Raw genomic sequence first — 27,415 nt, 5'->3', positions numbered from 1 at the left:
AACTGTTCTTAAACAAATAAGGACTTTCAAAGAAGTGAGACGTCTAATAAAGAAAAGAAAAGCGAAAGAACAAAGTTTGTGGGTTTTTTAGAAACTAATATTATGTGTGGCGAAGCTGAAATAAGATTTTTATATTTTTTGCAGTTCTTTTTTTATTTTGCCCTATATTTAAAAGCTGTTTTTAATAGGATTACGTGAATTGTAAAAGAAGATAAAGGTAAATAAATAATTTTACTTTATTTGGCGGAATTGAAAAATGTATTTCCAAGTACCCACTATAGCAGTGTTCATTGTCCATTGTCAGTTTCCATTGTTTGTAAATATCGAACTCTATGTTACTTTTGTTTATTAGATTGCGTATCACAATTTTTCTATATCATCTATACTAATATATAAAGCTGAAGATTTTGTTTGTTTGATTGAACGCGCTAATCTCAGAAACTACTCGTCCAAATTGAAAAATTCTTTTTGTGTTGAATAGACCATTCATCGAGGAAGGCTTTAGGCTATAAACCATCACGCTGCGACTAATAGGAGCGAAGATACAATGGAAAATGTGAAAAAAACAGGGCAGGTATAAATCATAACTTATATCTTCTACCCACGGGGACGAAGTCGCGGGCAACAGCTAGTACTACAATAAATAGAAAACTAGATTTATATACTGTTCCTGTAAAATATTAAAATCTAATTAAGACTATAATTTGACAACAGTTTACCAAAACCTAGGCACAAAACAAACCTATTTAAGAACATTGCGAAATACATTTTTTTAATCTGTATTCCATCCTTCATCCAGTTGTCACTTGACATTGTTTTTTTTATGATTTTTTTCAACATTTTCAGAAAGTGTTTACTGTGTTGGTTAAAACAAATACTGTTGGAATAATGGTTAGACTTAGGTACGTATTGTTTGTATACTTGATTGGAATAGGCTTAGCAATATTGGTCTTGTCACTTACATTTTGGCCGGATTTTATTTATTTCGGCTGTTGTACTTTTAAAGGCGAAATAATATTTGTTGACAATGTTTTTTTACCATTATTTTTTGCGAACGTACGTTACACGTGCTGCTATGGGAAAATTTATTGTATTGTCAAATCGGTTTTTGAAAAATCTTTAGGAAAATAACTGGATAGGTAGAGTGAAATTATTATGTATTGTTCATAATAAGAACATTTTCTAAATAAATACTATTGCAAAATCTGTACATAATTCTAGTTTGATCTCTCGAACTTTCAGTATTTTCGAGTCTAAATCTTTTTGACAATAATGCTCACATTCTAATAAAATGCTACAGTGTAAGAGTTTATATAAACATGTAAAAATGAAATCTGAATTTTTTTTTTCATCTACAAATATTATACTTCCGTCTGTATAAAATTCTGAAATCAAACGTTCAACTCGTATGCTCTTTTTATTTTCAAACTAAACAGTATAGGATAAAATCCAGATATTATGTTATTGCTTGACTTCTATTGCTACGGATTCTTGGAAGAAAACCAAGCAAATCTTCGACTTATTTCGAAAGAATATTGTTGAAAATTAAAAGCGTCTTTAAAACAATGGCATAAGACTGAAATTTGATTTATTATATCGGCTATGTTTACCGAAATTTTAAAGATTTTCTCTTTTTTTTCAGCGTGTTATCATTTTCTTCTCTATTACTTGGTACCCTTATGTTTGGAACTGGTAAGCTTACTTAAGTAGCTCCTACATCCTAGAGACCTACAAATACTTCATACTCTTGCAGCTTTGGAAATGAGGCGCCGCGCTACGCCTTTTATTGCGCCGTTTCATTTCTAAATACGAGTATATTAAGTTGCACATCTTTTCAGAAACCAGGATTTGCATTTCCATTTTTCCTTTAATCTTTCAAAGTTTTCTAGGACTCCAAGGATTCTATTATATTTATTTATAACTTCTTACTCTTTTAGGGTTGGCTTGCTATCTCAAAGACTTGAGTTTATACGAAAAAGATGAGGCACATAATGCAATCCTACGAGTTTTCATCGGCAGCGTGGTCATTGTATTCGTTCCTATCGTGTATGGTTAGTACTTATGCAATATTTGATAACATTAAAGAATAAACTACTACTAGGCAATTGAATGCAGGTCACTTTTGGTTTATGTGCTCGAGACCATGGATTTACCATCCATGGTTTCCTTGCGGCGAAATTCTGGTATTACGAAACCACTGTGAGCAATCGCTGTGATTAATGCCTTCTCCATGTGAAGAGATCTCTGTAATGTTTACAGGCTGGTATAATTGTTCCTTTAACAATTTTTTTTGAGTTATTTTAATTTATTGGATTATACGCTACTATTCGTATACTACCAATGTTAAACCGCGTCTACCGCGCTAGAGCTTTCGATACTGACTGATACAACCACCTTAAATCGTATAAGTTGAAATAGTAAATAGTTGTTACTGACGTGCAGCATCGTTGACCAGCTGTGGAGCAATGCCTGGAGTTCTCAATAGTGCGGGTTGAGCCGGAGGGCGGCGCGACCAGGAAGCGGCCGGGGGCGTGTATTCGGCAACAGTCGCAGAACGCGCCACCGCCGCGCCTGCGACGGAGACACTGCTAAGAGGCGAATGTATGGAAACATTTCCTATTAACCTCTTTTTTTGATTTAGTAAGGAATCTTCATGAATCCCTGTTTCCTTAGGGGAAGAAAGGGTCAAATTTTGAATGAATAAACCAGAATCATCGTGTAACGACTGTCGCGTTTGGCTGGTACGTAGCTATGCATTGTAATTCATCACGTTTCTTTTTGTATCTCTGACTCAAAAGTGACGGGTCCGAAAGTTCGAGTGTTCATGGCTATGTTTGATAAAACCGGTCGAAGATGACCGCCGTCACAAAAGGCGGACTAGCTATAATTTCTTTCCCCCCTTTTCTAAATATGACAGCATACTGCTGGGGGAGTTTGTTGCGAAGTTTGTACTTTCTCAGCAATGGCTTTTGGGAAACGGTAAAGGGTGGGTGAATACAGGTGCTGTATTGTATTTAAACATTCAAAACGTGCTACTATTATTTTAATATTTAATTGTAAGTATGAAATATAAATTTTCAAATCCAAGTGTTTCCTTTACCCATTGTTTATTTATTTATTCTTTATAATCGTTCCTCGTGATTTTAGATCAGTTTGCAGCACACCTTATTGATATTAAAGTCATTTTCTTTAGCTTACCCTTTCTAAAGTTTTACTTTACTCAAATAATATAAGTAATGGCACATAAAAAATAAGAATCAACTTATTTTCAGAGCTGAAGAACAGTTTGGTGTATTGAAGCAAAAATTGAGAAGTAAGTGGAGAATACAATCGTATTTTCAAGGTTCGTGAGTCTTTTATAACATTGCAAGTGGTCTCCGATTATAGAAAATGAAGAGAAATAAACCTTACGATTCTCACATTTGCGTCGAATTTACGCGTTGAAAAAGTAAGTCACTGCGTGTGAAGATATACATTGGTCTTCTTGAATAAAATTTGAAGTTTAACACTATTTTTTTATCCACCTCACTGCTAGGTAAAGGCTCCCCAAATCCTTTCACGATTCTCTACCCTGGGCCCCATGGAACCTGCCCGTGCGGTCAGCGTTTTGTCCCAACACCGCACTGCTTCTTAGACTGACCATGGTGATTCTGTTCGTCATTTTGTGGAATTTTCTAGACTAAGCTTTTAGGCCAATAGACAATCTAAGTGAATGTCCAGCATCGTAATCCTGATTTTAGTTTTTATCTTGAAATTGTTTAAAGATTAGGTATCGCCCCGTTTATTTTAATTTGAATGGCAAAGTCATTGATTGACAGTGAATTTTATTATTTTAATTTGAAAATATTTATTGAACATTTCATACGAACAACATGTAATCCCGATCCAATAAGATTTAGTTTCAAATACGCGTACCATGTTTGAATTTGACAGACAAACCACGACAGTGACTTACAACACCCTGTTTATTAACTAGGACCTATATTCATCTCCAAGCAACATTAATAAAACCAGTACCAACCCACGTTAGTTCCACATATAATTTCCTATCGTTTAAACTAAGGATATCCTCTATCATACAATTGGCACTTCGGTTCAATGTACAAAGCATTTACGACGAAATTACATAAAGTTTATGAAAAGGTTTATTGCTTTGCTATAAATAAAGCTATAAAATTAAAGCTATCCAATGTGTGTCTCGAAACTATTATCTAAAAAGGGATGTACTCCAGTATTAAATAGCGATTAGTAGTTCCTTTTGCTAGATAATCATTGTGTGCTTTATTTCCTAATACTCTAATATAATCTCCCTAATTAACTACTAATACTCTACTATAGAATAGAATATTCTTTATTGTACACCATGGAATTGCAACAGTGATTCATAATACATACAGTGTTAGGGCATATTTCCACATCTTTCACACAGCGCAATCTAATCCGCCATCTGGTCTTGTCCTGGGTGAGAATCGAACACACCAGTTTAACGTTCAGGGCCACTATGCTAACAGGTTTAACTAACATTCATTTTGCAGTTTGCTTCTAAACTTACCGACTGTCTCTTTTCTAATGAGTCTCTACGTATCTCGACTCCATATCTCCCACTTACTGTGTAAGACTGTATTTAATATAAAGATCAGAAGTTATTGTAATATCAGTTTTCAGCGACTAAATTACACGAATATTGAATTTCCTTAACGCTGAGTCATGGAAAACCAACTTTTTTGCCAAACCAGGTGAATAAAGACATAATTGAAGAAAACAGATGGCAGACTCAATATAATCTAATCGAACGTTACGACAAGGAGGTTATTAAAGAAACTACACCTAGATACCAAAAAACGTTGACTATCAGTGTAATGGTGGAATACGACCTCCATGGATTCTACCACCTTCCCTTATAGTAATACTAGTCTCGTTGTGTAAGCGGGACAGCGCACAACACAGTATAGAGCGGCGTCTCGCTTCCTCAATTGATAGTGTCTTAGTTTAATACTCGGTGGTAAGTCTACAGATCTAATAGGGTTTGGGATCTTCGCGGATGAGCGGCTCGTAATGATAGTGCCGTGCGTGCCATTAAATTCAATAGCACCTTCAGTGTATGTCTTATCTACAGTATGGGTTAATAGACAGAATTGAATAATTATCGGGGTCTTCAATGAAAAAATGTAATTATTCAGAATTGTAAATAAATGTAAAAATCCGGTCATGTTCGAATCGAGCTCCAGATACTTTGGGTTCCGGACAAATAGGATAAGAAAAATAAAATTGCTGAGCTATAAGGATCCAAGTAATATCCTTACGTCTTGATCTATGTCTTAATCGGGTTAGGTATTCGGACGTTTGATATTTTTATAGAAACATACATAGAGCTATAGCGTTATACCTACTTGTTTGGGCAGTGTAAAAGTAATAGGACTCAGAAGGTCGAAGGTTATTTTCAAAACTAGACAATTGATTGTTATTCCAGCCGTTTTAAGCAGACTCAAAATAAAATTATGAATAAACCAAATATAAATCCTACTACTGATTTTCTTGTTGATATTCCAACAAAGTCGTCTATTTAAAGATAATCTATTTGTAAATAAATCCACTTATCTGAAAAGGTTCGAAGAAAAGACTTATTCACTAAGATTTCATTAAGAATCTCTATAAAAACAAAATCCTTTACGTTTTATTTCACTATTCATGAAATCTAATGCAATTTGTTTGGATGGTACTTATTTTTAGGGTTTCTTAACCAGAGTCAAAACGAAACCCTATTCCTGAAGCTTTGCCGTATGTCCGTTTGTGACCAGGCGGTAAATAATGAAAAGTGATAGTTATACAGCTGACATAACCACCGCTGACGCATTTATTTACCGTTATGAACAGAAATTACCATATATTTTTTTATCTGTTTTCCTTTACCTTTTTCTACGAAATCCTTAGTGTCGCAGTTTTGTTATTATATAGTTTTATTTCAGTAATGTTAATTGGGAACAACTCTAGTGAGAAACATCTCAAAGTAAAGCATTTTAATAGAAACATGATTATGTAAATATTTGTAGCCTTTATAATGAAAAATGCACAAGCGTCGACGACTAAAAAGATGACCAATTAAAATGCTAAATACTTTTACGAAAGGGCCAAGATTCATGTTACATTTTTTGCTTATAAAATAAGGTTTTTTTAAAGAAAGACCTATTTTTTTTAAATTTAGTAAGCGTACCTTTATTTTATCTGAAAAAATCTTAAGATTTACAGCAAAAAATGTACAGTCAGCGCCAAAAGTCGATGAACAGAATCAACTTTACAAAACAGCTGTTCACAATAAAATGCCATAAGTTATAGTCGCAACTGGGAAACAAAATAGAATGTACACCAGAAAATTTACAAAAGTCGCTAAACACGAGTATTTCAAAAGTTTCTGTGCACTAGTATTCCTAATGTCGCTGAACATCATTCTATCAAAAGTCACTAAACAGCAGATAAAACAAAATTAGGCTAACAAAGTATATTTTTAATGTTGCCGTGACTGTGTTAATGTACCTACTTTTGACGCTTATGTTGTTGAGCTACTTTTGGGACAGTGCTTGCTGTATCTATATCAATACAATTTATAACTTTAAAAATGCTGGACCGATTTTGATACAATTTGAATGGAGTGACATTTAAAAACATGGATATTTAGAATTTTTAATCCATAATTTTTTTGTAAAATATTAAAATAATATAAAAAATATATTTTTAATTAAATTTATTATTTCACATATTTAATTTATTACTTTTAATAATTCCAATGAAAATATTTTAGATATTGTTAACGAAACCTTCTTCTCAAAGTGAAACCTCCTTCAAGATCCTTAGTGAAACCTCTTTCGAACCTGGGATTTGACAAGCAGTCCGCTATAAAAGACGGAGCGCCCTTAGCAACGCCCAATCGTTAACAATATCTAAAATATTTTCATTGGAATTATTAAAAGTAATAAATTAAATATGTGAAATAATAAATTTAATTAAAAATATATTTTTTATATTATTTTAATATTTTACAAAAAAATTATGGATTAAAAATTCTAAATATCCATGTTTTTAAATGTCACTCCATTCAAATTGTATCAAAATCGGTCCAGCATTTTTAAAGTTATAAATTGTATTGATATAGATACAGCAAGCACTGTCCCAAAAGTAGCTCAACAACATAAGCGTCAAAAGTAGGTACATTAACACAGTCACGGCAACATTAAAAATATACTTTGTTAGCCTAATTTTGTTTTTTCTGCTGTTTAGTGACTTTTGATAGAATGATGTTCAGCGACATTAGGAATACTAGTGCACAGATACTTTTGAAATACTCGTGTTTAGCGACTTTTGTAAATTTCTGGTGTACATTCTATTTTGTTTCCCAGTTGCGACTATAACTTATGGCATTTTATTGTGAACAGCTGTTTTGTAAAGTTGATTCTGTTCATCGACTTTTGGCGCTGACTGTACAGCAAAATATTGTACTGTATTTGAAATATCCGACGGAGAATCAATCAATCAATAGAAATTCTGTCCAAAACTCTTATACCTAGAAGAAGATAGAAGAAGAAGAAAATAACTAAGCAATAAATAAAATCTTCACAACGCTTAAAAGTCAGATAGAAACAATGTAAATGTAGACAACGACACTCAGACAATACACCGCATTATGAAGCATGAAGAATTAACATTTAAACCGCCCCCGGCCAAGAGATGCTTTGTTAGTCCACACATTTTGGTACTGGAGCTAATTAAATAATTACTCGACAAAAAGCCCTCCAGTTCGTCTACGCTTAAACAAGTTAAAATTTCATCGCGACTCATTTAGTTACCTTTATATTTCGCGACTTGTCTGACAGTTACGGTCTTATACAAATAAACGGACACAACTCTATGCTATCGTGTATGACGCAACGGAAATATACGGTTGATTTTCTTCTTTGATGACTCGTTACTGTCTACATTTCGTGCATGTTTTTTCAGTAAGAGTTTAGGAATAGTCGCTAGGAGACTTTAATTTTCGTGGGTGTTTGACAAACACACTAGAATCGGAGCCTAAAATATATGTACCAAATGTAAAACGTGTAATTATAAATCCTCTTATTTTTGTTCTTAAATTCATAAAAATAGCTAATTACAATGCAGTATAAAATCCATGTCAGAAACAACGAAGGTCCTATTTAATTCTTACATTCTCACAAACTTCTGAGTAACAAAAATACACATGTTTGGTGTACAATCGTTCTTATTAGTCACGTAATTAAAGTCACAAAATATGAACGCATTGGTCAGGAGTCCATGTGTACTTGATGTAAACATGGACTCAGCGGGACTCGGCAAAAGTCGGGATTACTAGCGCCCGACAAAATTAAATTTGAAGGGAAAATAACCGGAGGCGTCCGAAGATAAAGCGTAGAAATGGATCGTATTAAGATGTTACCGTAAATTTACTGGGAATTGCTTTAATGTTCTTTTCTGTTAGCTTTATGAAAGATGTAACAACTCTTTAAGATAAACACTTATGTTCAATTTTTTTTCACATTCTTGTGTAAACTGAGACACATTCAAATAACTCTTACATTCGCATTACTTGACCCAAATTAAAGTATCTAGTTTTTTTTTAACCTTTTCAACTACCCAAATATTTCAAGTGTTGCCAGTTATTAATTTTAAAATGTTACAATATATTAGCTCCGGAACCGTACAATCATGAAATAAGCCAATGCTTTTCTTGCTTGTGACTTTAGTAGCCAACACAACTCATGTCAGTACTATACCTTGTGTTATGAAAACCTCATTTATAAATCCTTTTCTGAGCTTTAGCTGCAAATGGCTTCACAATTGTAACTACTAGCGCCTGTAGCTGCCGAGTTTCACATGAATTATGCATTCAACGAAGTAAGTATGAATGTGTTTTAAGAGGTTTTATTTTCAGCCAATTGTTAGTTTAATTTCTAGTTATATTTTATACTATAGAATACATTAAAAAATATTTTAGGCTCTGTCACAAAAGGTCACCGCGCCAAACCAACGATGCGCGGGGTGTTGCGGGTTCGATCCACGCGTATAACAAGCGTTTGTGTGATCCACGAAACGACTTGTCCTGAGTCTGGATGTTTTTGTACCTGTGACATGAATGTTCGGGAAACTACAAAGATTAAATTCCTCAGTGCGCGAGTAGATTTGAAAAAGTTTTCGTCCAAAATAAACTCACACGTGACGGTCGAAATTTTAAACAACCCTCTTAATAAAGTGTTCATGATTTTGTTCGAATATTTTTAAGCTCCATAGCTGAAAAAACTCTTTCAAATAAAAAATGGCATCCAAATAGATTTATCTGTCGCAGAGCCTACGTTGTAACAGCCGAATGAACAGGCATGCACACAGTGGTGAAACTTGTAACACGCCGCTTTTTGCATGGTGGGTTAAGAAAGTTAAGAGGTAAGGCTCTTACTTTTCTTGTAAGTGTGTGTGTCTAAGTAAAAAATTCTAAAATAACTCACGTTCAATGTTCAATAATATATAACAAAAAAACTTCTTATTACATCAATATATCAACAATAAGTACAATAAAATACCACAGAAAACAGTTGAGACCGCATTAGTCAAAATCAATCTTGCAATGTAAGAAAATGAATGATTCATGGATTCCAAAACATTTACATAGATTCATGAGATTGGATGAGAACCCTTTTTGATATAATCGGAGTCAGCTAAAACAAATATATAATAACTATACTATGGTGCCATAAATTGTGTTTCTAAGGCTTCCAGGCGGCATCGCAAGTCTCAGATACCCGGTGACTTTACTGAAAAAATATTTAATGAAATTATGAAACTATGCGTTTGTTTGGTGGTAATCGTACAAACATAAAAAAAAAACAAAATTAATTCAAAAAGTGAACAAATTTTATTACAACGTTCTTGCTTTATTTGTCCAGCATTATTTGTACAAGTTTCCTCTCATTACTTTGCCTTTTAATAAGCAGCGGGTTTAAAAATGTTTGCTATAAAACAAGTTTAAGTTTAATTAAAACTAAAACGCTCGTAACATTAGTTCCATCTTTCGCAACATTCTACGTACGTTGTTTCTGTTCACTCTGGCTACGTTGATTTATTCATACGAACTCGTGATAAGGTAGAGGCACAGGTGTTGCACACTCAGCTTCGACAGCTGGCCGAAAAACAAGGAGCATTTATTACAAAGTTGTACCGAAACCCACTGACGCAAGTGGATACGTGAAATTAAACTATGGCCAACTTTGTACAAGTGTACGCTGGGGATATTGTTCGAAGCCGGTTAGACAAACTAGCACTGTTTAAACGATGTTCTTTTTTAAATAAAAATGTTGGCTTACTGACACTACACAATGTGTAACTTACTCATGTATTATCATTAGTACCTTGCTACCTAAATACAGCCCAACTTCAAGTTGTACGTACATAAAATGAAAACTTGTCAAGTCGAAACAGAACAAAAGAAGATCGATATTAACTTCAGCGTAAAATATTACAAGTCTATTCAACCACGGAGTAATCAAAAGCGAGTGCTTAACAATTAAGAGATGAAAAACAAATAAAAAGTACACCCTGTATGCGAGAGCCGAGCAATAAAATTAAAAACGAATAACCTCAAAGTCCGCATACATATCGGTGGATTTTTAAACCTCAATTCATTTCAACTTTATCTGTGTGACTCGTTGATTAATTGGCACATCATTGAGTCGGAATAAATCTGTATGCTGTAGGTGTATTAATAGGTGAAGAGAAAACTCTGTACTTCTCTAGGTACAGGAACATTTTCCTTAATGAGACAAATAATTATGTTGATTGGCTGGTAGTAAAAATAAAAAATAATGTACTTTATGTTATCAGTAAAATTAATTAGGATATAGTGTTTTCAAGTTTTGGTTCGTGATGGTTTTCTGAACTTTTGGTTTTAGTCTAACTAGTGTAGAATTCCCGTGCGTATTTATCTTCGTAATTTTATGTTTGCGTTTCCTGAGCGTACAAGCGACTGACAGTGCATTGAAAGGCTTAAAGTTTTACGAGATGTCTTTTAAATACGTAATTTAGAATGCAAGAAAGTAAAACCCAAAGAAGTAAGACTGGTCATTTGCGCGACGGATTCGCAACACTAAGGGTTTTGATCAAGGAGGTTGACTAAAAAAGCAAATTTGCATAAATCATCCAGCACATTTATGACACCAGTTGCCAGGCAATAGAACTACTTCATCTGTGTTAAAACTATCTAGATGTTTCGGTTCATGAGATCCAGTCGGGCAGGTAGTCTCAGTAATATGGATCCGTTATAACCCTTTGAGCGCGAAACCCTAAAAGTCTTTAAACCAAGCGCGATATTTTCTTTAATCTTACCCAAAGGCTAACTAGTAAGGCTTTCATACTAAATGACCTTTACAGGATATAAAAGCTCTTATAAACATGTTTTTTCCTCTTTTCCGCAAACCAAAAATAACCTTATTATTACTAAGCAACGAAAAACATGGAGCAGGAAAAAACATAAAATTTCACGAGATTTAAAATTTATGTAAGGCCGAATAAAAAAGGGTTTGTGAATTATAAGAAAATAATTAACATTTTGTTCAACCTTTGATCCTGCTTTTACAGTAGATTATAATTTGGTAACCAATCGTGTTGTTTCAATCTTTCTTTACCTAAATATTCTATGGAAATGTTTTACCGAGCTGTTTCTTTGCTCTTCTTTTGACTAAATAAGTTTTGATTCAGCGTTATCTTCAGTGTTTTTAATGTATACTGGTGGATAAGTTAAGGAAAAAGGATTTAAATATATAGACGACAAACACTGGGAAACTGTATTTATTTTTCTGTTGATCTGATGATTTTAGATAGTATTAGGGTTTCGTTTTTAATATTCGGGTACGGAAAACTAAAAACTTATTATTTGAACCAGAATTACAAAATATTTCGATTTGAGCTTGACTTTTTCTCGCACAACGACAGTTCTTTTTTCTATATGCCGATAAAACCCCACAATTTACAAAAAAAAACGTAATCATAAAACAAATTATATAAACGACTTTCATTCTCAATCTTACCAAACTTTAAAACAGCTAAATGTTCAGGTAATGAGGCGTTCAGCTATCAATCAATACGATTGCCGCAGCTTGATTAATGGAAGCTGTGAAACGTTCCGAACACAATATACTAAACTTATGATGTTCACGTAAAAGTGGGGAGTTGTTAATGGCAGGCGGCCGGACCACCTGAGCACGTTGAAATGTGGACCCACATTAAATGATAATGGTATATCACTTGTCTACCCCTGTTTTGGCGTTTGATTTTTAATAAACTGAAATATTTTTGGCTGATCTCTTTTCTCGTCTTTTTGAGTATTGTATGCAAGAACGCAATGGTCAGAATTCGTTTTAGACGTTGCTAAGTGATTAGTTTTTACACTCTGTACATTTTAGTCTTACTTTACCAACTCATCATTGGCCTAGCCTTTTCCCAACTATGTTGGGGTCGGCTACCAGTCCAACCGGTTTCAGCTAAGTACCAGTGTTTTACAAGGAGCGACTGCCTATCTGACCTCCTTAACCCAGTTACCTGGGCAACTCGATACCCCTTGGTTAGACTGGCTGTCAGACTTTTTCAAGCTTCTGACTACCTGTAACGACTGTCAAAGATGTAGGAATAACATCCGGGACCCACAATTTAACGTGCCTTCCGAAACTCAGAGGAACTCGTTATGACAAAGATAGTCACCCATCTACGGACCATCCGCGTCAAGCATAGCTTAACCTGTGATCGAATCACCTATGCGGTTTTGGCTTCCTTTTTCTTACTTTACCAACTAAGAATGAAATTTAAGAACCAAGTACCACCACTCAGGCCCCCAAGATACAAGTTTCAACTTAGTTTGGCGACTGTCGGCTTATGTAATCAAAATTGTTACTTATGAAACAATAAATTATATATTAAATTATTATATAAATTCAATATGATAAGGAAATTGTTCGCTTTAAAAGCTGCAATTGATGAATATGATAATAGACGCAGAATATAATGGAAGTAAATTTGTTTATATCGATATGTAGGTATTGTACTTCAGGTGTTAGGTCACCACGCTAAGTCCACTGTGCGATGTGTCACGGATTCAATTGAATATAACGAATGCTTATTCTGTGTCTGGGTTTGTGACTTACCCCTTTTTAGGTAAGGCGGGGTCCCGCTCCTTCATACACATTGTGAAACCCCCTGTGTACAAAAGGATTTCATTTCCAGTGCGGGAGTTAAAAAAAATATTTGTATGCTTTGAAAATTCAGAGGACGGGCAAAAAAAAATATCAATAAAAATTGATCAAATAAAAAAATTGGATATGGATTACACCTGTAATTGTAACTCATGATAATGGAAACCATGTCAAAACCTTATCCAAACAAACCTAATGAAATTATACAACGCCATAAACATTCCACAAAAATTATTAACCGATACCAATGTAAATTGAGTATTATCTCTCTACACCCAAGATTCAAAATTGCATAAAGTTATCTGGAAATCAAAACGTAATACACGTTAGGATTTCGCATAGGTATTTCCGAAAAATATGGAAACTGCATCCACGGTGCTTCTGATTTAAATGCAAAGCCTTGAAATGGAATCGCGTCGCTGGAATCCGATCATTTATCGGTTCCCTCCATTGTTGGGAATCAAGAGTATTTGCTATTGAAAATTATGATTTCTTCATATTTTCCGAATCGTTCAATGAAATATGATAAATTTGTTTGCATGGATTATTGCTTTTCAGTTGACTTTATAAGGCAAATTTTGTTTTACTTTTGTGTTTGTATTCGTTCACTTTGAAAGCAAATAATGGGTGTTAATGGACCAAATCTGTTTGCAAACAGATACAGCGTGTTTAATTTAATTCAGCCGTGATTAGTAACATGTTATTTAATGATAAATAAGTATTAGCCATACAATTTTGCAAACATGTAAAATACATTATGATGACGCAATATACATTAAAATTCACAAAAAAAACAACCTTAAATGAACCAAAGAAGTCGGGTGGGTTTAGGAAAATAGCGTCAAAAGCGCAAATTGTCAACAGTGCACATAGTCAAAGGCGCAGATTTTCAAAAGCGCACAATGTCAAAAATCTTTAACTTATTCAAAATATCATACATTCTCATTTCCTCATTTCCTTTCAAAACTCATCGAACCAAATTTAATGGGGATTAGTACTATACCTATATAATTATATTCACATACATTTGTACAGTTTCAATTAATAGTAATTTAAATCGTAGCTGCCCTCGAAACTCATGAATAATGTTGTTAACCGAACATAATGCGTTCAGAATAACATTTTATTACAGTAATGGTGGTTGGACGCGACGCGAATATTTATTGAATGGACAATGTGGAATTTTGCCTATTTAAAAATATGCATTACTTGCTTTTGAGGTTTAATTATTTTCTGTGGTTTTTAATGAACATAGGTAGGTAATTGTTTTGTGTTTTTTTTCTTTTTCCGCTATGGCTTATTAATACTTTTTGGTTTTATTTAGTAATTGACGAGCTGTCAATTTCGAAACGACACTTTTTTTTTCATTTCCAAATATGAAAATACGCCAGCTTTTTTATTTTATATTATTAATTTTTGCTTTTGTAAAATCCGCTGCCGATCGTAATATCCGTAATGCAACTCTGAAAATACATGTTGATGTTTTAACGTTATCCTATATTGATGATTCAATTAATAATAATCAATCAATATTTTAGTTGAAATAATTCAATTTAAACATTAATTAATAAATTATCTGCAAAAGAGATTAAAGCTTTTATTCGTTCGTTGTTTAAATTAAGCTATTTATGGATATTAATAATATTATATACTATAATAGAACAGGCTGATGATGAACCAATGAAACAAGGTTTATTTAAATTTAAATCTTTAACATCATCACTACAACAACAAAAAAGATTATTTTCCATAATTGTTTAATCCTCTAATTCAGGGATTGCATTTCCATTGAATATCAATATTCCAACGCGACTGTCATTTGTCTTCCACGACCTAATTACTGCTAAATGGCTGGGTAAGTAATAACAGGTAAATGTACTTACTGGTTGATGTAACATATTGAATACGGGATCGGATACAAAGCATTGTATGCACGAGTTGTTTAGGTCAAATAAATCTACACCATCGAAAGGACGCTGAAAGTGAGTATCAGTTTTGCTGATCAAGAAATTCGTATCTATTTTATTTAATGTATGAAAATTTTTTGTCGATTCAGAAAGGAACAATTCACAAGAAAAGATTTAAAGCTTACAATGGAATTGATCGCTTAGCAAAGTAATATCAATAAGGTCCAATTACTTTATCTGTGTGCCAAATTCAAATAAAAAAAATCCCTTATCGGCCAACATTGTTGGTAATTTGATTACAGAAAAGTAAAATGAAAAACAAACGCCATCGGGCTTCAATTAAATTCCTATTAGCGTACGGGAGGAGCAAACAAAAGAAGGAAGGCCGTACGAATACTACGAATGGTCGAAAAACGGATTCCATTCCACATTCAAAATTGACTGCAAAATGCAATCCGTGTGTGGACACCCTGGGGGGAGCACATAACTCACGACGTCGGTCGGCAGACTAACAAATGGCCAGCAATCTAATTGAATTATGTCACCTGGACACTACTACCTACCGTCTCAATTTAGACTAATTTATAACTACACCGCACACAGATATTGCAACTGTCCAGAGCAATTGGATAAACGTATGTGCTTTCAGTATATCTTGGTTGTCAGGCAACTTGTTTGTGGCCGCCGTTTGACCGATAATAAATATTGATCAGTAAGGATTAATAAGGTTCGGGCCTGGTTCAATTGATTTATTGTAAATTTTGGATTTGATGAATTGCTGTGGGGCATTCGAACATTATTAGTTAGCTAGTATGATTTGGAGCTGGTAATGTTAGATGCCCATTACAATGTTACATCGCACGGATAATTCATTACATGTCGAAAATTATACCTACGAATATGACAAGTCTACATATTAAGGTCACCTACTAAGAAACTGTTTTAAGAACCTCCAACACTCAGGCCCCCAAGATACAAGCTTTAGCTTGGGGACCACTGTTGATGAATGTTATAAAAATTGTAACTGTGAAACAATAAATTATTCTTATTCTTATTTCATTATGTAGGTTTAAATTAAAAAACACTTAAATTAAAGAAAAAAAAGCAATTTCGGTAACTGAATTAAAAGTGTCGATTACCTCAACGAATTACTTTACGTACCTAGTTTCAAAATGTATGTAGAGGTGATGAACGTTATGACTTATTAAAAACCAAATAGAGTAAAACACCCGAAAAACTCAACAAAAATTAGCGAAACGCAGTTAAGGAGAGGTCAAAATGATTCCGTTAATGTAACATCTCCTATGTCAACCATTTAAGGGCAGGCTAACTTTAAATTACGTTTTTATTGCGTTGCTTGGTAGCCGTCCTTTGTAACACTGAATTTACTCTGTGACGCGCAAATATTCCCATTATGTTACCCTCCTAATTATATTTCATTGGCCTGTTAACGTCAAGATTAAATTGCTGTTATAAATCTGACAAAAATTTAATTGCGTGCTACAAAGGATGAGAGGAGATTAAGTAAGCGATACTTCTTTAAAATATTCATTGCGAGAGACTTTTACGTTTAATTAACATGTTTGTAAGTAAGTCAACTTACTAGATACTTAACTTACGGGAACTTTAATAATTTATGTTTGCACTCGCGAGCTCAGTTTTGGAGTTAGTATATTCATACTGTCAGGGCTTTTAACCATATTTACAAGATAGCATTTTGAGAAATTCTTCATGAACTGTGAAAAGTTCCGTGTTACAATAGGACAAGAGTGATTTAAAAAGAATTGATTTATTAAAAAAAACATCACTTTTATTTTACAAAATAGTATATTTTTGTAAAAAAGACCACGAACTGCATCAAAGCCAAATAATTCAAAATGGAGGCAAACAAAACATCGCCGTCACAATTCGAAACGGGGAAGCTTTCGGGACTGGTTAAGTATGCTGTTCCAGCAAAACAAGTCCGGTCCTGAATAAAACTCAATCGTTGCAACAAATTGAACAGACGCAACGTTTACATTCGGCTAGTAAAACGAATGTAAGTCATGTAAGATAAAAGGTCCATCGATCTGAGTCTGTAGGTACGGGGCAAAGATGGATCAAGAATTATTCTTTCAACTTTACGGAAAAAATTACGATAACCTCAATTTTGTATTTGTTTTCAAACCATAAAACGTTCCATAGTTAAAACTTCCCCCACCATTAAAATTAAGTCAAGTAGGTAATGAACAATAAGACTTATTTCATGTAATAATGATGACGGCATAAATATCAAAAGCACAGATTTACTCTAAAGACATTCTAATCACACATACATTTGTATTATGAAGGAACCCGCAATCCTTTACAGTAAAACACGTTAACCCGCTGCACCGCGCCAATCGAGTCGTCTGAAAGACTTAATTGAGTACACGCTCAATTACAGAGCAACGGATGTACGGGTATAATACGGGTCGGATACGAACCGGTTGGATGCGAACGGGTATTATACCCAATAAGGTAGCAAGTTATGTCTCGGAAGGTATTTCCCACGCGGCCAACACTTATCTTCAGCCATAGGTAGTGATGGATCTTAATACAGGAATAGAGTGTCAACTTCGAATTACTTGAACAAATTAAATCGAAGCGAAATTTCAGTTTTGTTTTGTTATTTGATTTCAGTTACATATATTATTTTTTGAACTATTTTTGGTTACAGATAAGTTGAAGTTGCTGCTTTTTAAACGACAGATACAGTTTATGATTAACAATTATTTATGATTTGATCAATGTTTTTAAAGAAATTTTTTGGGAGTCGTACTCAAAGAGCGAAAAGAGGCCGGGGACGAAAGGAGCTAAAAGGGGCTGGGCCGAGCTCGGGGACACTACTATTAGTAAGGTGTCGCTTCATGTGCCATTCATGCATATATAACCATGCTGTACCCCTTGAATACTGATATATCTAAGACGACGTATTTCTGCTGCAATTATAACAATCGTACAACACAAATGATCCTTTTATTATCATAAGTCCTTCCCACTCTTGGACAGATTTTGGGCTAAGATATATTCTGCTGCATTAATACATTTTATTTACTGATTTTTAAGGGCTAGTCCGGCGACCACAAATCTCACAAAGGAGTTTGGTGATCGCCGGACAGCCCTTATACTGACGTTTCCTGGTTCGTATTTTGTCAGAAACATTAAGGAACTTCACGTAGATACTCCTAACACACTCAACATCGCACTTGTCGGTTCCATTACTAATAGAAATGTCTTTCAAGAAGCTATAGACGAGAAATACTATTGTTTTACGATACACTGGTACTATTCGAAGTATAATTGAGTATGAGGAGTTAAAAAAAAATCTGGGTTTGTAATACAATGTAAACTTCTTTGTTTATTGTACGGATAGTAGAGTTATAGGTCGTAAGTTCGAATCCCGGGAAACACAAAATGGTTTTTCGAATTTTGTGTGTGTCAAAGTTAATTTTATTTATTTTAATCATATTGAGAAATCCATCACACTTGATACTGTTCAAAGTTGTTTTGAGCCACGCTAGAACCCTACACGGACTTAAGGTCTGATCTAAGGTTATATTTCAAAGATGACAAATAATTGCGTAAGCTTCCTATGTTGATCGCCATCTCGCTTCCACACAAAAAGTAAATTAAATCTGCTCGCAATATCACATAATAATAAATATCAAAAATCCTATGTAAAAATTTAATGTACAAATTATTTAATTAATATGAGAACTAAGTAATATTATACCTGGAAGTCCTATTCAAATTACCGTGTTCGTTCAAACTCCACAAAACGTATTTGACGGGCCGTCATTCTGTTAATTAATTGTAATTAGGTTTAAGTATAATTCTCAAAATTAGCTAAGCCTGTACTACGAACTCTTCTAACGTGGCTGTTGCCGTTGTGGAAGCGAGATAGCGCTATTCATTTATATTGCGTATCGCTTCCACAAGCAGCTTAAAGTGAATGAGGATTGAATGGATTGAAATTGATACACAAACGTGTAATCAGTATTTCTAATAAACGAACGCCAACCCAATTGATTTATCTAATTAATTAGATTAAACAGTGGTAATTTTACATTACCTATTATCAGTGTTACAAATAGATAACTATAAATTATGAATGCATTGAGTACATTTCTATTGAAAAAAATACTATGACGCGACGCACGAGTGGAGGACGGCCATTTTGCCTTGGCAATTTTTGAAGTCCATTTTTGTGAGTGTATATTAGTAAATAGTAATTTAATTATTTCGAAGTCGAATTCGAAAACTAGTAGCCTTCTTAATTGTTGGAAACTGCTTGTTATAAATAAATTTTGCCTCTGAACTCTAACGGTATATTGACTTCCTCATAATTCCTTGCCTCCTTCCTTACTCATGAGGAACGCTTAAGGTCTGAAGCTCAATGGGGTTCTATAGTTTAATCATGTACACAAGTACGTATTGTGAAATCCAACATATTACTTCAACATAACATCGACCTTACCACAAATACTTAAGGTGTATTATCGCGAAATTGTCCCTCTACACGTGTGGTCGTTGAAATAAGTACTTTAAGGTAATCCAATCTATTAAAACATTGGCCATTAAGAAAACAAAAGCCGTACGCCTTATACGAAGATTTGCAGCGTCATATCTCGCATTAGCATCTCATTTGACGTCGTAAGGCCTTCAGAGGAGGCCCGAGTTGATTGAGAGTGAAATTATGTGTACATTCAATAACAATAGACTTTGAAGCTCTAAGGCTAACTAACGTCTATTAGCAAGTTTGTGCGCTCACATCGTGTGTGCTAATTAAACATGTGTGGATTAGGAATTGTTACGGTCTTATTTTTAATTCGGCTTTCTAGTGACATCACGAAGAAATTTTTTAAGAAAAAGTATACAACCAGGATTTTTAATGTTGTTTTCCTATTTAAAAAAATAATAAGAATTTATAATTAGGTATACATTTAATTTGTGTCTTTTATGTTATCAAAATCATAGCACAAATTTTTCTATTAGATAGATATTAAAATAAGCTAACTTTAAAGAAAAGAAATAGTCTTAATATTTTATAAATGACATACAATAATGTACCCTAAAGATATAACACCATTTGCAACTTTAAATAAATTGAAGAATATTGTAATTCAATCATTTTAACATTTTAAGCATGGTTCTTGGAGCAACTTAAAGTAGTTGAAGCTTAAAATGGAAAAGTGGCCTGTAGTTTGCTTATAAGCTATAAACTTCTCCGGAAAACTATTAAATTCTTTACTGAACAAACAATTCAAAAACAAAAATCTTTTATTTATTAATCATGTAACTAAATACTCAAATCTCAAATAGGTCGAGAACATAAAGGTTTTAATCTTCGTCGTGTAGCCTAAAATGCCCTTGAAGGTCCAGGCAGTAACTGTAACAGGATATAAAACACCCAAGAGAACTTGTCTCAACTCGCTGGTGTAAAATTTAATGAGCCCGTCAAGCGTCAAGAAGTTACGAGTAATTCGAATTAAAAAGTTTCACTGTGAATTAATTTAGAGTGGCGCAATCAGGGCACGCGTACGCATGACATGACATTCGTTAACATAATAATGTTACTGAACGGAATAAACAATTTGAAATAAGAACATCTTTTGTTTGCTTACAGTGCTTAAACGTGTAACAAACAGCCAGTCATGAATACTGGCTGTTTATAGATTTATAGACATCAAAAACCAGTATTTTTTTAAATTTCCACACGGTTCCAAAAACTCTAAACCCATTTTGATGAGTAGACTAATTAAAAAAATATTTCTGTTTTTAATGATTTAATCATTTTCCTATTTAACCTTTTTCATATCGAATAAAACAACTTTGAATAAGGTTACATATTAAGATTCATAACACAGTAGACCGACATATAACTTCAAACTCGACACACTAGTAAACTAACGCCGGTGTAACATCCTAACCCAGACTTATGATCTTGCATTTACATGAAACTTGTATCAGAGTGTCTAGTGAGGGGTTAGATCCTTGTATCGTCCTTATTGGCGGTCCTACCCTCTTTAGGAGCTCTTCAAACTTGGGCGATTAAACGTCGGCCTGAATTTGCCTGAATTTGCGTGCAAGTTGCATTAAGTGAAGATAATGGTGGTACTTGGTCTTCAGGGACGTTATGTGTGCGAGCGCTAAAGAGGAAAGTTTGAGGTCTCTCTCTACAGAGACGTTTGTTGGTTTAATTAAGCGAACGATCTTTACAACTATCTTGTGGAAAGATTTTAAGATGGAGACGAGGAATTTTATAAGTTTGTAGACTGAATTCTGTAACCAGAATTTATGAAAATGTAAGTATTTTTTTTCTATTCGTCAATAGTACGTTCAACATTTCTGAAGCAAAGCAAAAAAACGTCTAAACGTCATTGAGGCTAAGTTTGTGCTATTGACCAGTTATACAGAAAAATTTCTTATCGGTTCTTCTTCAAAAGTGTCACATTTTAGAATCGACCAAAGTCATATTAACGCTTCGACAGAGCCTGAAAAAAGTCTACTTGAAATAAAAAAAAATGATTTGAAAATACGCTGTAGTTTACTTCTCATCAATCTTTAAATATATACTACAAACATACTCGTATAAGACCAATAGTTGAACAATAAATGTATCCGAACATACCAACTCTCGAAACTGCAAAGCACATTTAGATCCAGCTTAGTTTGCTTACATCAGCAAAGGAAGACCCATTGGGTTCGAGCTAAACTCCAATACAACACATCGCAATACCTGGGAACATCAAACGAACAATTCCACTTCGAATACTGCTTACTAAGAACATTAAGATACATTTTGGAAGCGAACCTTACATTTAAATGTCCAAACTATTACCTAAAATGTCTTCAGCATTACCGAAAGAGTCTATTAGAAGCGCAATTCCAATCGTATCTTAAGATCGACCCAGACGATCAAACTTATTTGCCTCAAATGGCCCTTCAAACCGTGTCAACCCAAAGTGAGGTAGGAAATAAAATGTCATGAAACAAGCTTCAAAAAAAAGAATTTTCGCCAAACCTTTTTAAACCAGCTGAAACGATCAAACAAGTTTTAGTAGAACCAAAAATTACGTTTTTTCAACAGAAATGTTTGGTCGTCTTGACGGCCCTTTAGAAGCACATTCCCATCGTATCGTAATGACGGCTGAAGTAACAAAAAAACAAAAGAATGTGAAACAATACGACACGCATTTGCAATCGGCCCGTTAAAGCTAAACTCTAAATGCTCATCGAATTCCTTACGCACAGGAATTTCTTAAAACGTTCACAAAGGCCGAGCGTCCTACCTATTATCATATTTAATTGAACCCTATTCTGGTTCCGTAGTCTGCTTCTAAGATTCATATTTCAAAACTAATTTATCATGATCGCATAATTCATTAACGTTCTGCAAAATCCTTCAAGGGGGATTGGAGTTAATGTAATTATTTTGAACGAGAATATTGTCGGTGGTCTACAGTTGAAATAGACCTCTCTAAATTTACTCGGTTTTGGAACGGACTAAGGGATTATATGACGTATTGGGTGCCTGAAAAGGAGCTGATTTTCGTGTACCAAAGAGGTACGTCTGACATTGGCTGTATGAGAAATTGCATTGTCGGTTGAAACGTTCTACGTAACGATTTTTTTAAGTCAATAGAATACAATAACCGTGAAATGTCAGAAGCATAAAACGGACGATAAAAATTAAAAACCGAATTCTTTACTTCCAAAATCTTTTGTTTATTTAATGTAAAGAAAAATATGAATGGCCAGTATTGATGGAAAAGTTTTAGTAAAGCTTAAAGTGCTCTTACTCTTCCTATCAAATTCAAGTATTTTTTTATAATAGAAAAATATCTTAGGGTAGTAGGTGAGTACTATAAATATTCTTTCAGACAACTATAAATTGTGTGTCCATGTTTTATTTGAATTTATATGGTACATGAATGGGTTCAGTATTCTTACATAAACTTATAACTTATACTGAATCAGTAACTGCGTCTCGTATTGACTTAGCTGAAGAGAACCGGGTAACTTAATACATAGTTTTGCTTTCAAGTTGTTCACGTTGAAATGTCTTGGTAATAATTACAATATTACAATTAGTTTCCATCATCACAAACAAATTAATTATGAAGATTTCCTTTTGAAAATAATGTACTTATCTTTTTTACATGAACTGAAAATGCTTATGACTGCCACGAAAATTTTGTAGGTATGCATAAAAAAATAGCACAAAAACCAGGCACTTATTCAGGATTTAAAATGTGATCGGGGTCAATTTCAAAATTCTGTAATATTATACGCATACCTATTTATGTAACGCAACCTGTTTTGTTATAATAAATTAAACTGCCTAATATGCATCAATTTATTAAAGCGTTCTAAGATTGACAGACCTTCGGGACTACTTTTAAAACTAGGCAGCCAGTTCCAGAAACGTCAAGTAATATTATACGCGTAGTAAGATATCTACGAGTATGAAGATTCTATAATCCCAAAAGTCTGAATATGCCATGCCTTTCAATATCGCAGCACTTTGAAATATTCTGGTAACAATATTGTACTTCTCGAAGCATTCAATGCATTCCGAATAAAGTTCGACTACTGCCTTCTAAGACGTATATATCTAGACTATATTCTTGTTATTTCTTTTATATAAGTTTATTGGTTAGGTCAGGAGGAAAGTATAAGGATGTTGCGTGTTGTGATGCAATTTGGAGGAGGACTCTGGCCAATTGGACTAAGATAGGTTGTGTTGACTGATTAATATACTGATAAATAATATTTGGATTTCACTATGTGAAAAAGAATGCTGTAATTTTTTTTAAAGTAATTTGTTCATGTCGACAGAAGAATTTAAAATATGACCTAGGTCTGTATATCATATCATCAAAATTCAATAGCTTTATATTTAACAAGGTTCGGATAAAATTTAAAGAGGCGTAGTGCCGCTCAATACCTGATGGATAATCTCATTTTATCATTAAAATGAGATTAAAAACGCATATTTTGAAATAAAATACTCTCGTGCTTATTTTGATTAAACGTCACCTTAATTCCTATTCTAACCAACAAACAAATGCAAATCGGTTTCAAATACCAACAGCGTAATAACTAATCAAGTGGAATTCAGTTTTGAAATTTAGCCAGCAAACACCCCGTGTCGCCGTGTCGCCGTGTCGCCGGTAAACCACAACTAAATTGCGGCTTCGAGTGCACAAGATGTGTAAGGGCAGCTAACTGATTATAATTAGTGTGAACGGTCTAATTCTGTATTTACACGACGTAATTCAATTTACACTTAGGTTAATGTTATGTTAACTAAATGGATGTATTAGACGCGGGTGTTTGTAATCTAGTCTGCCGATTGACTAGGAGTAAACAGGGCGTTTGGTTGATTGGATTGACATTTGCGAATGTCTATATAATACGACGAGTTTCAGTGAATATTGTTTTAAATAGCACTGTACAATTGTCATGTCAAGAGCACGGTACTATTGGCTGATTAAACTTTCTTATGTCAAATCATTGTATCCTAGTACTAAGGGACTAAGGGGTTATATGACGTATTGGGTGCCCGAAAAGGAGCTGCTTTTCGTGTACCAAAGAGGTACGCTGACATTGGCTGTATGGGAAATAGCAGAGTCGTTTGAAACGTTCTATGTGTTTAGTCTTTGGATTAAAGTTTCTTATGTCAAATCATTGTATCCTAGTAAGTACAGAGGCAGTATTAAGAAGATGATCGATGTGCGTTTAAACACCTACATTCTTTTGCTGCATGAGCCATATTTGTCTACTGAAAACTAATCAGCAACAAACAGTCCAACTTTAAACCGGCTCTCTACCTGATTACACATTTGCATTCTAAAATAAAATAAGTTCAGAGCTCAACATTCGTTAAACTGTTAAAGGCTAGATACTGTTAACGGCGACTCTACTAAAAGCCATAAGCATAAAGGACTGCAATTTTCACCCGATTATACTTCCCCTTATTACAGTGTCAAATGATATAAAAATTAAGTGTAATTTTCATGGCAGGGAACAGGTACATGTACCTGTTCCCTGGTACATGTACGAGTAAGATGACTTTGTTACTAAATTTTCATGTATCTTGCATTAGCTTTGCATATTTTCATATTTCTATTCAGAACTGATTAACAATAAACGTATAACCAACGTTATAAATATTTCACGTAAATGTGTTTTTTTTTTTTTGGAAATGCAAAGGAACAAAATCTACACGTAAATTAAGATCATTCGAATTGGAGTATTCGTATGTCAATATGTAACACCTTCCAAAAGAAAATACCTGGATTTAGTGGTTTTCTTATACAACAATGGTATCACACCGACTTCTATGTGGAACTGGGATTGGACTGCTAACTCTGGTTGCCTCACCTTAAGATTACCCTCTGTAACTTATTTTTCAGCCATATTTACATTTTTCTTTTTACAACTAATTATCAATCAAATCAACGTGAAGTAAATTTTCTTAGGAAGCATTGTAAGGTAAAAAGAAAAAAGGAATGTATATTAACACTAATTAAGAAGCTTGTATTAAAGGGGGGCAGAAAAACAAAAGACCGGCTAAAACCTCTTTTCCAACACCCCGGACCTCACAGGAAATCACGAGGACCCTCAAAAACAATATCCAAGAAAAACCCCTTTTGTTATTTTCCGAGAGCCTTTTTTTATATTTTTAAATAAAATGCCTTGTAAATGAATAAAACGATTCAACGTTTGATGAACAACTTTACGTGTTAACTTTTAGGGTGGAAAATTTTCTTGTGAAGTTTGCCTCGTAACTTTTTTCGGGATGATTTTTTAACGGAAACCTCCGAAATTATGGGCTGAGTGTTCATTATGCTAATGTGAATCGGGGTAAAGCAGCTGATATTTTTATGAGACAGTGACATGTTACATTAAGATGATATAAAAAGCCCTGGCCTGTTGGTCTAGCGGTTAGAAGAGGGGGAGGTCGTGGTTTCGATTCCCATTTAGGACCATCTCATAAAGAGACGTACGTATTTCAATACATGTCCCAGTGTCATTATATAGAATACAGGCTTTGCTTATTTTGAGACTTGGTATGGTCTGAAAGTTGCGAAATCGGTAGTTAGTACAAGTTATTTACTGACATTAAATACTTTAGGAATGTGAATTTTTTACAGACTGATTCCGTCTAGCATAGCATTGCCTGTAACATCAGTTTTACTGAATGCTTGCATTTAGCCAAAAGTCCCTCAGGATTTCAACACCAATTTAGGTATAGCACATTAACAAAATTATATTTGCGACACGAGCCTTGTTTTCGACTGCAGTTCAAGTGCGAAGCGAGGTAGCCGAGTAAGGCCGAAAATAATATTCTCTATTTTGTATGGAATGTGTTCCTGGCAAGGCTGAGTAGGTCGTTACAATACGAAACTCACCCACTAAATTCGGTAATCCTTTGCATATTGTTGATCGTTGCGCTCCGCTCTACTTCCGCTCATTATAAAGCTATTTTGGATTTTATCATCAACATCATCCCTACCCTTTTCCCAACTATGTTGAAGTCGACTCCCAGTCTAACCAGATGCAATTATGCCGTATCAAGCGAAGCTTCACATGCGATCGATCAACTTGTGCAGTTGTAACTTAGCCACGAGCTCCTCAAGTTTCTTAAGCTATTGTGGTATGATAGTCCATCTAGTATTGTAGTATTTTTAATGTTTTTTTTGTATATCTGTTTGGATTTGCTCTGAAGCCGCACGGCTTGTCCGTCCATCTGTCACCAGGCTTCTCGTCAACCGTAATGGCTACATGGTTGAAATTTTCAGATATTTATTTATATTGCCGTCATAACAACACATTATTAAAATAAGCGGTTAAGTGGTTGCTTCGGTCATGAATGTGATTGGTGACGAATTTTTGTTGCGAATTTGTTTTTCTTACTTCTTGCTATTCATGACATACAGCCTAGTGACAAACGGCGGTGAATCAGTAATAAGGGTTCGGTTTTACCCTACTGAACCAAAACGATTATTAACATACACTACATAACTTTTTCCCTAGTGCTTAGACAAACAAAACTAAACATATTATTATATTTACATACATACGTTCCTTAAAACATTAGCTAATAAGGAACTGGAGTTCTATACGAGCCAGGTTCTCGAATTAATTAATTGCGATCGGAAGATGCAGTCGATAAACAAATGCAATCCGCCGTGAAATTATCCTCAATACTGGAGGAATCTAAACTATATCTCACAG

General features: G+C 34.2%; 1 protein-coding gene and 1 long non-coding RNA gene across 3 annotated transcripts in view; one reads left to right on the top strand and one right to left on the bottom strand.

Annotated features, from left to right (window-relative positions):
• The window catches only part of LOC113491940, an 80,763-nt gene that overhangs the window by 30,803 nt on the left and 22,545 nt on the right, over window positions 1-27,415 (bottom strand). The gene's annotated exons all lie outside the window — the stretch shown is intronic.
• Window positions 664-3,506, top strand: LOC113491939. Of its 2 annotated transcripts, none has more exons than XM_026869154.1 (5): window positions 664-902; window positions 1,643-1,692; window positions 1,938-2,051; window positions 2,456-2,601; window positions 3,273-3,506. In XM_026869154.1, exons 1-4 carry the CDS (start codon window positions 889-891, stop codon window positions 2,590-2,592), a joined length of 315 nt encoding a protein of 104 aa, XP_026724955.1. In that variant the 5' UTR covers window positions 664-888; the 3' UTR covers window positions 2,593-2,601; window positions 3,273-3,506. The 2 variants fall into 2 exon arrangements, 1 of the variants encoding a protein (XP_026724955.1); XR_003400467.1 differs by having other exon boundaries at window positions 669-902; window positions 2,443-2,601.

The sequence above is a fragment of the Trichoplusia ni genome, chromosome 3, assembly GCF_003590095.1.
Source record: "Trichoplusia ni isolate ovarian cell line Hi5 chromosome 3, tn1, whole genome shotgun sequence".
Classification (NCBI taxonomy): domain Eukaryota; kingdom Metazoa; phylum Arthropoda; class Insecta; order Lepidoptera; family Noctuidae; genus Trichoplusia; species Trichoplusia ni.
The sequence above is the reverse complement of the archived record's forward strand: the minus strand, read 5'-3'. Positions and strand labels throughout refer to the sequence as shown.

Excerpts from the sequence above, each read along its gene's own strand:
- LOC113491939 (XM_026869154.1), top strand. Across the intron at positions 1,693-1,937 it reads TACCCTTATGTTTGGAACTG|GGTTGGCTTGCTATCTCAAA; the intron begins GTAAGCTTACTT and ends TTACTCTTTTAG. Across the intron at positions 2,052-2,455 it reads ATTCGTTCCTATCGTGTATG|CTGTGGAGCAATGCCTGGAG; the intron begins GTTAGTACTTAT and ends ATCGTTGACCAG.